General features: G+C 45.1%; 1 protein-coding gene across 1 annotated transcript in view; it reads right to left on the minus strand.

Annotated features, from left to right (window-relative positions):
* LOC311110701 (leucine-rich melanocyte differentiation-associated protein-like) overlaps nt 1-17500 on the minus strand; it is a gene marked incomplete at both ends in the record, with an annotated part of 340674 nt that overhangs the window by 100014 nt on the left and 223160 nt on the right. Inside the window, 2 exons of the mRNA XM_084153244.1 lie at nt 3893-4032; nt 5704-5830. Of these exons, the coding sequence (XP_084009370.1) occupies nt 3893-4032; nt 5704-5830 (267 nt within the window). The remainder of the gene's footprint in view (nt 1-3892; nt 4033-5703; nt 5831-17500) is intronic.

Here is a 17500-nt window from a genome sequence, read left to right on the forward strand (position 1 = left end):
GTCCTATATCTAGGAGATATTGTCACACCCTGGTTCTGGGACTCTATATGTTGAGCCAGGGTGTGTTCATTCTATGTGTTGTTGTTCTATGTCGGGAGTCTAGTTTTGTATTTCTGTGTTGGCCAGAGTGGTTCCCAATCAGAGGCAATGAGTGTCAGCTGTTGCTGGTTGTCTCTGATTGGGAGCCATATTTATACAGGCTGTTTTCCCACAATAGTTGTGGGATCTTGTTCCAGTTGGTTTGTTCCTTTTGGTCTGTACCGTAGGACTGCACGTATCGTTTGTTGTTTTGTTCGAGGGTTTACTCTCTTTAAATAAATATGTTTGCCTGCAACGCTGCGCCTTGGTCCACTCTCTCTAACGGTCGTGACAGATATAAGAAGGCTAAGGAAACATTTTAGTTTTTTTGGACACATATTTAACCCCTTATGTTTGTTGGCACAAAACTACCTCCATACTTCCATTCGTTTGTATGGGTTACCTTCAGACGAGTCCCGTGGGACTTGTTGGGGTCGTAAAGTAAAATGGAGAACATCATCGTATTCGTGAGAGTCTCCCCTTTTTATAGTTTGTCGTTTGTAGGCCAAACCGTTTGGACGCTACAGACGTTTTCATGAGAAGGCGGTTGCGGTAGATTGAGATGCAAAAAAACTGATATCTCTAGCTTAAATTGACAGATTTTGATGGGGATTTTTAAATTATGTTACTTAGATTGACGCACGGGTGTGTCAACAAACTCTTAAGGATTTTAAATAGCCAAATTGATTAGTCACAGGAATCAGAACTAATAAAGCCAATGCAACTGCCTGTTTTACAAACGGTAGGCCTACCACATGGATGGGCATTTATAAAATGTAATTTCAGGCAACACTGTAGGCTACACCCCAGTAAGCACGGACCAACGGCGACGCCTTTTGGACATCAATCAATCAATTTTATTTTATATAGCCCTTCTTACATCAGCTAATATCTCGAAGTGCTGTACAGAAACCCAGCCTAAAACCCCAAACAGCTAGTAATGCAGGTGTAGAAGCACGGTGGCTAGGAAAAACTCCCTAGAAAGGCCAAAACCTAGGAAGAAACCTAGAGAGGAACCAGGCTATGAGGGGTGGCCAGTCCTCTTCTGGCTGTGCCGGGTGGAGATTATAACAGAACCATGCCAAGATGTTCAAAAATGTTCATAAGTGACAAGCATGGTCAAATAATAATCAGGAATAAATCTCAGTTGGCTTTTCATAGCCGATCATTAAGAGTTGAAAACAGCAGGTCTGGGACAGGTAGGGGTTCCATAACCGCAGGCAGAACAGTTGAAACTGGAATAGCAGCAAGGCCAGGCGGACTGGGGACAGCAAGGAGTCACCACGGCCGGTAGTCCCGACGTATGGTCCTAGGGCTCAGGTCTCTCAGTTGGCTTTTCATAGCCGATCATTAAGAGTTGAAAACAGCAGGTCTGGGACAGGTAGGGGTTTCGTAACCGCAGGCAGAACAGTTGAAACTGGAATAGCAGCAAGGCCAGGCGGACTGGGGACAGCAAGGTGTCAGCATGCCCGGTAGTCCTGACGTATGGTCCTAGGGCTCAGGTTCTCAGAGAGAAAGAGAGAACGAGAGAATTAGAGAGAGCATACTTAAATTCACACAGGACACTGGATAAGACAGGAGAAGTACTCCAGGTATAACCAACTAACCCCAGCCCCCCGACACATAAACTACTGCAGCATAAATACTGGAGGCTGAGACAGGAGCGGTCCGGAGACACTGTGGCCCCATCCGAAGAAACCCCCGGACAGGGCCAAACAGGAAGGATATAACCCCACCCACTCTGCCAAAGCACAGCCCCCGCACCACCAGAGGGATATCCTCAACCACCAACTTACAATCCTGAGACAAGGCCGAGTATAGCCCACAGAGGTCTCCACCACAGCACAAACCAAGGGGGGGCGCCAACCCAGACAGGAAGATCACGTCAGTAACTCAACCCACTCAAGTGACGCACCCCTCCTAGGGACGGCATGAAAGAGCACCAGCAAGCCAGTGACTCAGCCCCTGTAACAGGGTTAGAGGCAGAGAACCCCAGTGGAGAGAGGGGAACCGGCCTGGCAGAGACAGCAAGGGCTGTTCGTTGCTCCAGAGCCTTTCCGTTCACCTTCACACTCCTGGGCCAGACTACACTCAATCATATGACCTACTGAAGAGATAAGTCTTCAGTAAAGACTTAAAGGTTGAGACCGAGTCTGCGTCTCTCACATGGGTAGGCAAACTGTTCCATAAAAATGGAGATCTATAGGAGAAAGCCCTGCCTCCCGCTGTTTGCTTAGAAATTCTAGGGACAATTAGGAGGCCTGCGTCTTGTGACCGTAGCGTACGTATTGGTATGTACGGCAGGACCAACTCGGAAAGATAGGTAGGAGCAAGCCCATGTAACGCTTTATAGGTTAACAGTAAAACCTTGAAATCAGCCCTTGCCTTAACAGGAAGCCAGTGTAGGGAAGCTAGCACTGGAGTAATATGATCAAATTTCTTGGTTCTAGTCAGGATTCTAGCAGCCGTATTTAGCACTAACTGAAGTTTATTTAGTGCTTTATCCGGGTAGCCGGAAAGTAGAGCATTGCAGTAGTCTAACCTAGAAGTAACAAATGCATGGATTAATTTTTCTGCATCATTTTTGGACAGAAAATTTCTGATTTTTGCAATGTTACGTAGATGGAAAAAAGCTGTCCTTGAAACAGTCTTGATATGTTCGTCAAAAGAGAGATCAGGGTCAAGAGTAACGCCGAGGTCCTTCACAGTTTTATTTGAGACGACTTTACAACCATCAAGATGAATTGTCAGATTTAACAGAAGATCTCTTTGTTTCTTGGGACCTAGAACAAGCATCTCTGTTTTGTCCGAGTTTAAAAGTAGAAAGTTTTCAGCCATCCACTTCCTTATGTCTGAAACACAGGCTTCTAGCGAGGGCAATTTTGGGGCTTCACCATGTTTCATTGAAATGTACAGCTGTGTGTCATCCGCATAGCAGTGAAAGTTAACATTATGTTTTCGAATAACATCCCCAAGAGGTAAAATATATAGTGAAAACAATAGTGGTCCTAAAACGGAACCTTGAGGAACACCGAAATGTACAGTTGATTTGTCGGAGGACAGACCATTCACAGAGACAAACTGATATCTTTCCGACAGGTAAGATCTAAACCAGGCCAGAACTTGTCCGTGTAGACCAATTTGGGTTTCCAGTCTCTCCAAAAGAATGTGGTGATCGATAGTGTCAAAGGCAGCACTAAGGTCTAGTAGCACGAGGACAGATGCAGAGCCTCGGTCTGACGCCATTAAAAGGTCATTTACCACCTTCACAAGTGCATATTTTTTTGGTGCAGTCTGGACCGGCCTTGATTTCCACATTCACGGATATTGGTTTTTGGTCCGGTCCGGACCAAATCTGAACCAATCATAGAAGTCTTATGTTTGGTTCAGATTTGGTCCGGCTTGGACCAGCCTTGATTTGGCCCAAAACATAGACATCTATAAATGACGTCTTTTTAACTTTCATTCAGAACCGAAAATCAACCATATTTAAACGTCCAGAAAATACATATTTTTCAACATCCGGAAAATACGCCTTTTTCACCTTTCAGTCAGAACCTAAATTGAACGTCTTTTCAACGTAATTTTGCTTACTGGGACTATTCTAGTTTTGCGGGGCCAGCAATTTTTGGGTCTGGCCTAGGGCGGCAGAACGGCCAGGACCGGGCGTGCAGAGAACAAACAACTTGTGTTTTTATGACATCATCACTGTGCGACCCTTTGGCAATGACCTGTATCTCTGACTGTCATCCTCGTTCTCGTGTGGTGTGTGTGTGTGTGTGTGTGTGTGTGTACTGTATACACATTTCCCTACCTGTATCTCTGGTAGTCGTCCTCATCCTTGTCCAGGCTGACCAGCTGGTTGGGACAGGCCTCGTTTCCCAGCAGGCTGAGGTACTGCAGCGACGGAGTTGCCTCCGCCAAGTGTTCCAGCAGCGCCTCGATGTCAGTCAGGTGTCAGAGGTCAAGGCTGTTAATTACATTAGCATTTACCCCCCCCCCCCCCCCCCCCCGCCACCCCCTTCAGAAGGCCAGTCACAGGCATTGGGTTGCCGTGAGGGAGTAGATAAAAAAGGCTCAATTTAAGACTCAGAGTTAGGCATATATTTGGTTGTTTCTCTCTATTGAGGTTGTTTCTCTCCCCCCCAGGTGGCTGGGTGGGGAGCGTTAAAACATTGACAAAATGATGGATGCCTTGTGGTTCAAACGGTCCGTGATTCCCAGAGCCGTAGCCAACGACGAAAAAAAACAACCTCCCCCCTCAAACGTGGAAAAAAAGCAAACAGCCTGCCAAACAGGCACATTCATCACTAATACATTCACTTCATTGGAAAATTGAGCCCAAAGTGTCAAAATGCTAGCGCACTAATGCAGTGGTGGAGTGTGTAAAATGGCACAGCTCCACATCAGGATGTGGTCTAATTGGGCCATTAGCATGTGCAGGCCACTTCACCTCTCACTCTCTCTCTGTGTCTCTCTTTCTCTCTCTCTCTCAGCTTCAGAGCCGTTGACACGCACTTAAAGGAGGCCCAGTTTTAATGTCGACACGGGAGGTGTGTGTTTGCATCATTACCATGTAGATGGATCTACTGGGGAGGCTACCAGGGACAAACAGGACACGTAGTCAGGCTGGGTTCTTAACGCTTGGGGAGGAAGATGAAACATATTTTCTGTCTGAGCATCAGTAGTGGTGCAATATTGCTGTGTATCGATTTGAGTGTTTACGGTTTACCTGGTTTACTATTAAATGAGGAAGGTATTCAGGTATGGAGCTGTTCAATCATCGTCTCTGCAATCACAATAGATACATGTAACTGGGAATTTATATGGAGTAACACTAATGACTGCATGTTTGGTTTTCATATGGTAAATGTTCTAGTGTCTTGTTGTGTCTTCGCTACACCTGCAATAACATCTGCTAAATATGTGTATGTGACCAATACAATTTGATTTGAACATATCAACACAGACCCTGCTGGCTTATATCCCTGTCTCCACTAGAGGTCCCTGTGGCTTAGAAACTAGACCCACATGCCTTTAGCACTGCTTTTACATGCACTACAAATACCCCAGTGAAGCCATTCAGAGAGTTAGAGAACACAGAGATAAATACACAAATCAGAGATACAGAAGCACAACAAACCACAAAGAGGGCATTCGTAAATTAACTCTGGCTATCTACTCCGATTTCAGAGCTGATGAATTTACAAACGCTCAACACCAGTAAACGTCTGTAAAAAAGCGTAATTAAATTATTGCCAGCAGCACAGTTACAGTCACAAAAACGCTCTGGATAACATGAAAATAGCCTAACCAGCTCTGCTAGGGCGAGTAAAATGGTCAGAGTGAGGTGTACACTCATTTGTGTCTGGAAGTAGCTAGCAAGCTAGCCAACGTTAGCCAGTTAGCTTGGGTGCTTGACTGCCGTTGTGAGGTCAGAACGCTCAGATCACTCCTCGGCCAGAGCGTCCAGTGTGCGCTCTGAACGCTCCGAGAGCGAAACGCTTTGAATTTACCAACACACCCAAAGACTAATGTTCTTACAGCTCTGTGAAGTACTCTGTCTTAGCCTTAGCCAATGCTACAGAATGACACAGAGAATGAGTGCTTCGCTTGAAAGGATATTTGGTTCTTATTGAGTGTCAGGGTGTGGAGGGTGGGTAACCTGGGCAACTGGAGGTCGTTTCCGAGCAGATTGTTGTCGACGACCAGTTCTTCCAGCCCAGTGAACGCTTTGAGGCCCGCCAGTGACCTGCAATGATAAAGCGAGATAGAGTGAGAGAGTGAGAGAGAGAGAGAGAGAGAGCTAGAGAGAGAGAGAGAAGAGAAAAATGATACAGCCCTAAATCTGTGCAGACGGCCATTATGTGCAGAAATAAATATTTCAGCCTCTCTCTTTTCACGCGTCGGGAGAGACAGGGAGAGTTTTGTCAGGGGCCTGTCAGAGAGGGTTGAATGACGAGAATTAGTGGTGCTGAGTTCCCCTGGCATGGCCTGGACCCGGGACTCAGCCGCGACGGGCTTCCTTCACAACGCTGGCAGGATGAGGGATGGGGGTCACCAGTCAGTAGCCAGGATTCAAAACAAAAGGCTTCAGAAATGCGGCAGGCAGGATGAATTTGTCAATGTCTTGTGCCTGGAGGCGCCTGCTTTGGCCTGACCCCAACCCTCCATTCCCAAGACAAATCACTCTGTCACACTTCACCTTCACTCCACGGACACAAATTTAACTTGTCATCCATCATTTTCACAGCCCGACCAGCCGAATACAGAATACACACTTCCACAATCACAGACTGAATGGTAATGGAAACTTTTTTTTTTAACTATTTGTTTTTGTGAAGGACTGCAGAACCCTCTGATGCACACACACACACACATACACACACATACACACACACACACACACACACACACACACACACACACACACACACACACACACACACACACACACACAGCATAAAGATGATGGAGAGCAGTGTTCAGGGTAATGTTAGGGGCATTGCAGAGTTCAAGCCTTGTTGAAGGTTTACAAAGTGTGTTGTATAATCCCTTACACTACACACCTTGTCAGGCCACTATGATAATCATGTGTTCAGGCCACTATGTTAATCATGTGTTCAGGCCATCCTGTCAGCCCACTATGTTAATCATGTGTTCAGGGCACTATGTTAATCATGTGTTCAGGCCAGCCTGTCAGCCCAACATGTTAATCATGTGTTCAGGCCACTATGTTAATCATGTGTTCAGGCCAGCCTGTCAGCCCACTATGTTAATAATGTTTTCAGGCCACTATGTTAATCATGTGTTCAGGCCATCCTGTCAGCCCAACATGTTAATCATGTGTTCAGGCCACTATGTTAATCATGTGTTCAGGCCACCCTGTCAGCCCAACATGTTAATCATATGTTCTGGCCACCCTGTCAGCCCACTACGTTAATCATGTGTTCAGGCCACCCTGTCAGCCCAACATGTTAATCATGTGATCAGGCCACCCTGTCAGCCCAACATGTTAATAATATGTTCAGGCCACCCTGTCAGCCCACTATGTTAATCATGTTCTCAGGCCACCCTGTCAGCCCAACATGTTAATCATGTGTTCAGGCCACCCTGTCAGCCCAACATGTTAATCATGTGATCAGGCCACCCTGTCAGCCCAACATGTTAATCATATGTTCAGGCCACCCTGTCAGCCCACTATGTTAATCATGTGTTTAGGCCACCCTGTCAGCCCAACATGTTAATCATGTGTTCAGGCCATCCTGTCAGCCCAACATGTTAATCATGTGATCAGGCCACCCTGTCAGCCCAACATGTTAATCATGTGTTCAGGCCACCCTGTCAGCCCAACATGTTAATCATGTGTTCAGGCCACCCTGTCAGCCCAATATGTTAATCATGTGTTCAGGACACCCTGTCAGCCCAACATGTTAATCATATGTTCAGGCCACCCTGTCAGCCCAACATGTTAATCATATGTTCAGGCCACCCTGTCAGCCCAACATGTTAATCATGTGATCAGGCCACCCTGTCAGCCCAACATGTTAATCATATGTTCAGGCCACCCTGTCAGCCCACTAAGTTAATCATGTGTTCAGGCCACCCTGTCAGCCCAACATGTTAATCATGTGTTCAGGCCATCCTGTCAGCCCAACATGCTAATCATGTGATCAGGCCACCCTGTCAGCCCAACATGTTAATCATGTGATCAGGCCACCCTGTCAGCCCAACATGTTAATCATGTGTTCAGGCCACCCTGTCAGCCCACTATGTTAATCATGTGTTTAGGATACCCTGTCAGCCCAACATGTTAATCATGTGTTCAGGCCACCCTGTCAGCCCAACATGTTAATCATGTGATCAGGCCACCCTGTCAGCCCAACATGTTAATCATATGTTCAGGCCACCCTGTCAGCCCACTATGTTAATCATGTGTTCAGGCCACCCTGTCAGCCCAACATGTTAATCATGTGTTCAGGTCACCCTGTCAGCCCAACATGTTAATCATGTGATCAGGCCACCCTGTCAGCCCAACATGTTAATCATATGTTCAGGCCACCCTGTCAGCCCACTAAGTTAATCATGTGTTCAGGCCACCCTGTCAGCCCAACATGTTAATCGTGTCTTCAGGCCATCCTGTCAGCCCACTATGTTAATCATGTGATCAGGCCACCCTGTCAGCCCAACATGTTAATGTATCCATTGACATTTAAACCAGGCTGGGACTGGAACATTCTAATAGGACTACTTTCTCACATGACTGTAATTGATATACCTCATTAGAAAAGAAGAAGAACTAAAACAAGATGTAACACAGGCTTTAACCACAATGATATTATTTCCTCTTAAAGTGAGAAATGAAAAGGTAAACATATTAGTGAACATAGTGATATTTCTGATGAAGCGATATGAACACTACTTTCTGGCAGGACCAGTGTCTGTGACTTCATCTATAGAAACATAACAGTTATCATGACAATAGCAAGTGTGGAGAGAAAGAGAGAACACATTCAAACTGGCCATAGGGAAGTAAAACGACAAGGCACGATGACGGACAAAGACCCTAGAACATCAGACTGTATTCCCGTTGAAATCATCCCCACGTGTGTGTTAATGTACGCATACCTGCGTGTGTGAGTATGACAGAGTAGGGTCTGTAGTCCTGTGGGTTGAATTGTGAACTGCTTGGTTAAAAGAAGCCACATGGCGCAGAGGTTGTTTTCATGTCACCACTGCTGTGTGCACCGGCAGCTCTAATCAACTAAATGCACAGCTAGGGGAGAGCAGAGCCCAGCACAGCTACCTAACCCTATCCTGGTGGGGTGTGTGTGTGTGTGTGTGTGGACGTGTTTGACTATACTATACTTCCTCTCTGCACAGGCTATACAAACGCTTCACACCACGTGGCTGCTGCCCTCTAATCTGGTGGTCCCTGCGCGCACGACCCACGTGGAGTTCCAGGTCTCCGGCAGCCTCTTGAACTGCCGTTCTGCGGCCAACAAGGCAGAGTTCACCTCAGCCTATGCTACCCTCCAGTCCCTCGACTTCTTGGCGCTGACGGAAAAATTGATTACCACAGAAAACACTGCTACTCCTACTGCTCTTTCCTCGTCTGACCATGTGTTCTCGCATACCCCGAGAGCATCTGGTCAGCGCATCTCTCCCAAGTGGACATTCTCTCTTTTTCCCCTGACCCATCTGTCTATCTCCTCATTTGAATTCCATGCTGTCACAGTCACTAGCCCATTCAAGCTTAACATCCTTGTCATTTATCGCCCTCCAGGTTCCCTTGGAGAGTTCATCAATGAGCTTGACGCCTTGATAAGTTCCTTTCCTGAGGATGGCTCACCCCTCACAGTTCTGGGTGACTTTAACCTCCCTACGTCTGCCTTTGACTCATTTCTCTCTGCCTCCTTCTTTCCACTCCTTTCCTCTTTTGACCTCACCCTCTCACCGTCCCCCCCTACTCACAAGGCAGGCAATACGCTTGACCTCATCTTTACTAGATGCTGTGGCTTGACGAATCATTGCGAGCTCACAGAAGAGGGCTCCGGGCAGCCGAGAGGAAATGGAGGAATACTAGACTCCCTGCGGACCTGTCATCGTTTCACTCCCTCCTCTCTACATTCTCTTCCTCTGTTTCCGCTGCTAAAGCCACTTTCTACCACTCTAAATTTCAAGCCTTGACTCTAACCCTAGGAAGCTCTTTGACACCTTCTCCTTCCTGCTGAATCCTCCTCCTCCTCCCCCTCCCTCCTCCCTCTCTGTGGATGACTTCGTCAACCATTTTGAAAAGAAGGTTGACGACATCCGATCCTCATTTATTAAGTCAAATGACACAGCTGGTCCTGCTCAAACTGCCCTACCCTATGCTTTGACTTCTTTCTCCAGATGAAATCTTGCGACTTGTGACGGCCGGCCGCCCAACAACCTGCCCGCTTGACCCTATCCCCTCCTCTCTTCTCCAGACCATTTCCGGAGACCTTCTCCCTTACCTCACCTCGCTCATCAACTCATCCTTGACCGCTGGCCATGTCCCTTCTGTCAAGAGAGCGAGTGTTGCACCCCTCCTCAAAAAACCTACACTCGATCCCTCCGATGTCAACAACTACAGACCAGTATCCCTTCTTTCTTTTCTCTCCAAAACTCTTGAGCGTGCCGTCTCTAGCCAACTCTCCTGCTATCTCTCTCAGAATAACCTTCTTGATCCAAACCAGTCAGGTTTCAAGACTGGTCATTCAACTGAGACTGCTCTTCTCTGTGTCACGGAGGCTCTCAGCACTGCTAAAGCTAACTCTCTCTCCTCTGCTCTTATCCTTCTAGACCTATCCGCTGCCTTTGATACTGTGAACCATCAAATCCTTCTCTCCACCCTCTCCGAGTTGGGCATCTCCGGCGCTGCTCACTCTTGGATTGCGTCCTACCTGACAGGTCGCTCCTACCAGGTGGCGTGGTGAGAATCTGTCTCCGCACCACGTGCTCTCACCACTGGTGTCCCCCAGGGCTCAGTTCTAGGCCCTCTCCTATTCTCTCTATACACCAAGTCACTTGGCTCTGTCATATCCTCACACGTTCTCTCCTATCATTGCTATGCAGACGACACACAATTAATTTTCTCCTTTCCCCCTTCTGATAACCAGGTGGCGAATCGCATTTCTGCATGCCTGGCAGACATATCAGTGTGGATGTCGGATCACCACCTCAAGCTGAACCTCGGCAAGACGGAGCTGCTCTTCCTCCCGGGGAAGGACTGCCCGCTCCATGATCTCGCCATCACGGTTGACAACTCCATTGTGTCCTCCTCCAGAGTGCAAAGAACCTTGGCGTGACCCTGGACAACACCCTGTCGTTCTCCGCTAACAGCAAAGTGGTGACCCGATCCTGCAGGTTCATGCTCTACAACATTCGCAGAGTACGACCCTACCTTACACAGAAAGTGGCACAGGTCCTAATCCAGGCACTTGTCATCTCCCGTCTGGATTACTGCAACTCGCTGTTGGCTGGGCTCCCTGCCTGTGCCATTAAACCCCTACAATTTATCCAGAACGCTGCAGCCCGTCTGGTGTTCAACCTTCCCAAGTTCTCTCATGTCACCCCGCTCCTTCGCACACTCCACTGGCTTCCAGTTGAAGCTCGCATCTACTCCAAGACCATGGTGCTTGCCTACGGAGCTGTGAGGGGAACGGCACCTCCTTACCTTCAGGCTCTGATCAGACCCTACACCCAAACGAAGGCACTACGTTCATCCACCTCTGGCCTGCTAGCTCCCCTACCTCTACGGAAGCACAGTTCCCGCTCAGCCCAGTCAAAGCTATTCGCTGCTCTGGCACCCCAATGGTGGAACAAGCTCCCCCACGACGCCAGGACAGCGGAGTCACTTACCACCTTCCGGAGACACTTGAAACCCTACCTCTTTAAGGAATACCTGGAATAGTATAAAGTAATCCTTCTTCCCCCACCTCCCATAAAAAAATAAAAATAATAAAAAATAATAAAAAAAGGTATACAGAAGTCCCCACAAGAATAGTAAACAAACAAAATATTTGACCAACTGGGGACATTTTGTTAGTCCCCACAAGGTGAAATGACAGGAGGATAATAGCCTCAGATCTGCTTCTCTCTTTGTGTGTCAGAATAAATCACAGTTGGCATTTTAAGTACAGTTTAGGACTAGAGGTCAACTGAGAAGTTGGACTTAAAGACAACAGCTAGGCAAGAAAAACAAGCTGTTATGAACTAACATATATATCTATTCCCTCACAGAGTCCAAATATAACCCAGGACAATCCTAATGAAGACCAGTCACACCGACATATAAAGAAAAATCCCCACAGTTATAGAGGACGCTCTGTATTCACTTTACTAGCGGATCCAATCTGTAGAGAACCAGATAGATATTTTCAGAACTCTGGTCTGCCTGAGTAGAAAAAACAAACTAAGAGAAGAAGACTGAAAAGGCAAGACAGGCCAAAGCCTCAAGCCCTGTTTTAAAGTTAGTGGGCCTGTGTGGTGTCACTTCAAAGCTATTGGTGGTGGTGGAGATTCTGAAGAAGTCATGTTTTTATTCCAGTAAGAAGGCAGCGGACTGGGGAGCAAATTGACACACTGTTCAGAGAGCAACAGATAAATGTTTGATGAATTGGCCAATACTGGGGCCATGATGGCCTTCATACGTGCATAATGGACTAGCCTCAGCACACTTCAGATGGCCTGCCCATGATAAGGCAGAGTAATGAATGGGAGAAGGGAAAAGTAGGATCCGGACGGGTTTTAATAAATGTAATAAGAAAAGCGAATGGAGAGAGATGGAGAGATGTCTGGGTAGAGGAAAGACAGGAAGGAACGGAAACGTCCATCTGTCCATCAGGCTGAATAGTCGATTAGGCTTCATTGGGCGATCACGTCACTCTGGGAGCAATTAGCTGTCCTGTGACTAAAGCAGGTACAGTAAGATGGGGCTTGGCAATTGGATCGCAGAGTAGCAACGGGCTTTGCTATTGGACAACAACAGAACTACACGTCACACCATAAAAACAGTTCCGTAGTAATAAGTGTGTGTGAAAACACAACAGATCCAATGAGAGGAAGAGTGTGATGTCTATATGCCCTGAACACCCATCACAACCCACCTACTCCCATCCAAACCTCCGTTAAACCCCCTCCCATACACACACACTCAGAAGCACACTGGAGGCAGGTTTCAGCCACTACAGAATGGTGGCTATTATCTCCCCCCCCCCCCCATACACTTCCAGGACACACATATAGCTCTCCCCTCTCTCTCTCGCTCTCTCCCGGGATACATGTCAATTCACAAGTTAGAGGATTACACATTGTTCCCTACCCATGCTGCTGTGAATGACTACTAATGAGGAGGCTAATCATTGGGGTACATGTGGAGCGGGTGGGTAAATCCTTCCTGAACGGGTTTTATGTGCTTAATCTGCTTTGAATAAAACACAGTCGGTGTCTGATGATGTCATACATGTAAAGACATTACCAACTACAAAGACCCTGATTAGAGGTGAGAGAGGTTCAGACTGAAATGTATGCAGGGTTACATCATGTGCAAATAAATCAGATTCAATTGTATACAGCACATTGTCTAAGTCTGAAATAGTCTACACATGAATAATTTCACAAAATCAATATCAATTGAACCTCGGTGAGTTTGATTATAACACTTGAAATGATATTCAAAATGACACACACCACTAACATGTCATTTTTTAATTGGTCCAAAAGTGTGTGATGATGAGCTTTTATCAACCAATAAGATGGAAGGGAAGTTGATAGCCTATAAATACCAGAAAACTTTAATTTACAAATGTATGAATAACGGTCAAACTGTCAGTAAGGATAAACTACTAGAGAACATTTTTTGATTCAAGCAAACAAAGTAGGTATTTAGAAAAGCCTAGTAGATGGACTAATAGCACAGATAAATGTACAAATAGAAGGCTACATTTCTGTGAATGAGTCCACACAAATAGCCTAACACTGTCACATTTGATTAAAACAGTCAAGTCATTTTACAAGTACACATTTTATGTTGATTTACACAATCAATCAATCAAATGTTAACACACTTTATTTTAAACAAGTCAAGTCAATTTACAACAATCAAATGTTAACACGTTTTATTTTAAACAAGTCAAGTCAATTTACAACAATCAGTCAAATGTTAACACATTTGATTTTAAACAAGTCAAGTCAATTTACAACAATCAATCAATCAAACGTTAACATGTTTTATTTTAAACAAGTCAAGTCAATTTACAACAATCAATCAAATGTTAACACATTTTATGTATAACACATTTTATTTCAAACAAGTCTAATCAATTTACAAGTAGGCTGAAAAGAGAATCATATTTTGTTAGATATGTTCAAGCCTTGAATTGTATTTTTTTCCTCCATTGGACTAGGCCAGTACTTCCCAAACTGTTTCACTCATGCCCCCCTTTCATCATTCACTAACCATTCCTCTAATCATTCCTCTTCATGTTGTATGGTCTCAGTGCTTGCAGCACATCAATGTTTCTTGTGAATGTTAGTATTGAATGATTAGTTGTCTCTTCATATGATACATGTTCTCATCCCTCTGTGAGACTGAGCTGAAAATCAATTCTCAGATGCCATCTTTGTCATTATGTAGCTACATCACTGCCACACACACACACACACACACACACACACACACACACACACACACACAACCATAAAACCAAAGCTTCCTTCATGTCTCTGTCAGTTTAAAAATGACCCCATCATTACATTATTCAGTTCAGTGTTGTCAACATCTCGCACATTAGGCCTGAGCCAGTTCAACTGCCATCTCCCAGCCCTGTGTATGCCTCGACGTTCACCTAATAGCAAATAATCACTAGAGGCTTGTCACTGCATAGCAGATGATGGATAGGCTTTGATGGACGACCTTGCCACAGTCATGTCCACCAATGCATTATGATAGACCTCATCTATAGGATAGACCACACGAAAGCCTTTCATCCTATAGAAAGACACAATCACACAGACGCGCAAACACAATTACACCCCCCCCCCCCCCCCTCCCCACCTGAGCTAGTTCTCTCCGGGGTCTGACGATTACACTATCCCCTATTGTTCTCAGTATTAACATGCAAACTACACAACTATCTTTGATCTCTCACTAGCTGACACAAATCCTTTCAAGCCCCAACGTTTCCCTCCAAAGGTAATTAGGGCTAATTAAAAAGTTTTGAAAGCAGTCGAGGGGTGCTGTTGATGCCTCCACCAACCACCCTACCCTCCTCCTCTTCAAATTACCCATCAGCCCCCTACCCGCATCCTGAGGATGTGTTTGTCAGCCGTGTTCCTGCCGTGTTGATCGTTGTGAGGACTACGACACCAGTCTGACTAAAACCGGTGTGTAGAAGTCATGTAGGAACCTGCATTCTCAGTGAGAGGTCTATCTGGTACCGGTGGTACTTCCTTCTAACAAACCTGTGCTCTATAGGAGCAACAGGAGATGTTATTAACAGTAGTACGACCAATAGAACAGGTGTGGTCTCTGATTGCAAAACTGGTGCTTGATTGAGGCTTGTAAACAATAGCTGTAATTAGTGTGAAGATTTTAATATACACTACCGTTCAAAAGTTTGTGGTCACTTCGAAATGTCCTTGTTTTCCATGAAAACATACATGAAATTAGTTTGAATAGGAAATATAGCAAAATGCATAGGAAATGTAGTCAATGACAAGGTTAGAAATAATGATTTTTAATAGAAATAATAATTGTGTCCTTCAAACTTTGCTTTCGTCAAAGAATCCTCAATTTGCAGCAATTACAGCCTTGCAGACCTTTCGCATTCTAGTTGTCAATTTGTTGAGGTAATCTGAAGAGATTTCACCCCATGCTTCCTGAAGCACCTCCCACAAGTTGGATTGGCATGATGGGCACTTCTTACATACCATACGGTCAAGCTGCTCCCACAACACAGCTCAATAGGGTTGAGATCCGGTGACTGTGCTGGCCACTCCATTATAGACAGAATACCAGCTGACTGCTTCTTCCCTAAGTAGTTATTGCATAGTTTGGAGCTGTGCTTTGGGTCATTGTCCTGTTGTAGGAGGAAATTGGCTCCAATCAAGGGCCGTCCACAGGGTATGGCATGGCGTTGCAAAATAGAATGATAGCCTTTCTTCTTCAAGATCCCTTTTACCCTGTACAAATCTCCCACTTTACCACCACAAAGCACCCCCAGACAATCACATTGCCTCCACCATGCTTGACAGATGGCATCAAGCACTCCTCCAGCATCTTTTCATTTGGTCTGCGTCTCACAAATGTTCTTCTTTGTGATTCGAACACCTCAAACTTTGATTCGTCTGTCCATAAAACTTTTTTCCAATCTTCCTCTGTCCAGAGTATGTGTTCTTTTGCCCATCTTAATCTTTTCTTTTTATTGGCCAGTCTGAGATATTTCTTTGCAACTCTGCCTAGAAGGTCAGCATCCCGGAGTCGCCTCTTCACTGTTGACATTGAGACTGGTGTTTTGCGGGTACTATTTATTGAATCTGCCAGTTGAGGACCTGTGAGGCATCTGTTTCTCAAACTAGACACTCTAATGTATTTGTCCTGTTGTTCAGTTGTGCACCGGGGCCTCCCACTCCTCTTTCTATTCTGGTTAGAGCCAGTTTGCGCTGTTCTGTGAAGGGAGTAGTACACAGTGTTGTATGAGATCTTCAGTTTCTTGGCAACTTCTCGCATGGAATAGCCTTCATTTCTCAGAACAAGAATAGACTGACGAGTTTCAGAAGAAAGTTATTTGTTTCTGGCCATTTTGATCCTGTAATCAAACCCACAATTGCTGATGCTCCAGATACTCAACTAGTCTCAAGAAGGCCAGTTTTATTGCTTTCTGTTTTCAGCTGTGCTAACATAATTGCAAAAGGGTTTTCTAATTATCAGTTAGCCTTTTAAAATGATAAACTTGGATTAGCAAACACAATGTGCCATTGGAACACAGGACTGATGGTTGCTGATAATGGGCCTCTGTACGCCTATGTAGTAGTCAATAGCCATTTACAACATTAACAATGTCTATACTGTATTTCTGATCAATTTGATGTTCTTTCAAAAACAAGGACATTTGTGACCCCAAACTTTTGAACGGTAGTGTATTTATATATATATATACTAAATAAACAACATCACATAGTATTATCTTAATCATACATAGTACACAGCGTATTGAATTAGCATACCATATTATACCAAACTAACACAAGTTGAATTGAGTTCAACATAATTTATTAACATATTTGTAATTAAACGTAGCCTGGTTTGGTGTGTAATTATCACAGTGATCAAGACGACAATTCACTACTCTGCATCTTCACCAGTATGGGAGCCCCACCCTCCATCCCTTCATCAGCCTGTTATTATCATATAATTATCTGTCGTTCCAGTGTATCATTAAGAGGTTCGCTAAGTGTCAGGTACAGCAGCGTCTTAGGAAATGACAAGGGGAAAGCAATATCGTTCCACAATGTTACGGCATGGTAATTACATCTACAGCATCAGGAGCAGGCAGGGACAGAAGTGATAATTAGACTAGTACTAATTTAAACCTCTATACCCCCCCCCCCCCCCCCCCTATCTATACTTCCCTATTATGAAGGAATATACTGTTGTTATTAATGCTAAGATGAAGATGTAAAATGAAGGGTAAATAAGCGGTACACAACTAAGCTACATTCCTTGTGGGTGTGATTGAATCCAGCCTTAGTCGAGCGATTAAAGGTTAGATTTTTTCAGCTGTCAGCCAAATGATGTTAACTTAAGTATATGTTTGTAGCTGTTATATACTATACATATGTGTGTGGTGAGTGCTTGTGAGATACCATGTAGCTGCATCTACAAGAACAAGAAATA

Source organism: Coregonus lavaretus (genome assembly GCF_964263955.1).
Source record: "Coregonus lavaretus genome assembly, chromosome: 36".
Classification (NCBI taxonomy): Eukaryota; Metazoa; Chordata; class Actinopteri; order Salmoniformes; family Salmonidae; genus Coregonus; species Coregonus lavaretus.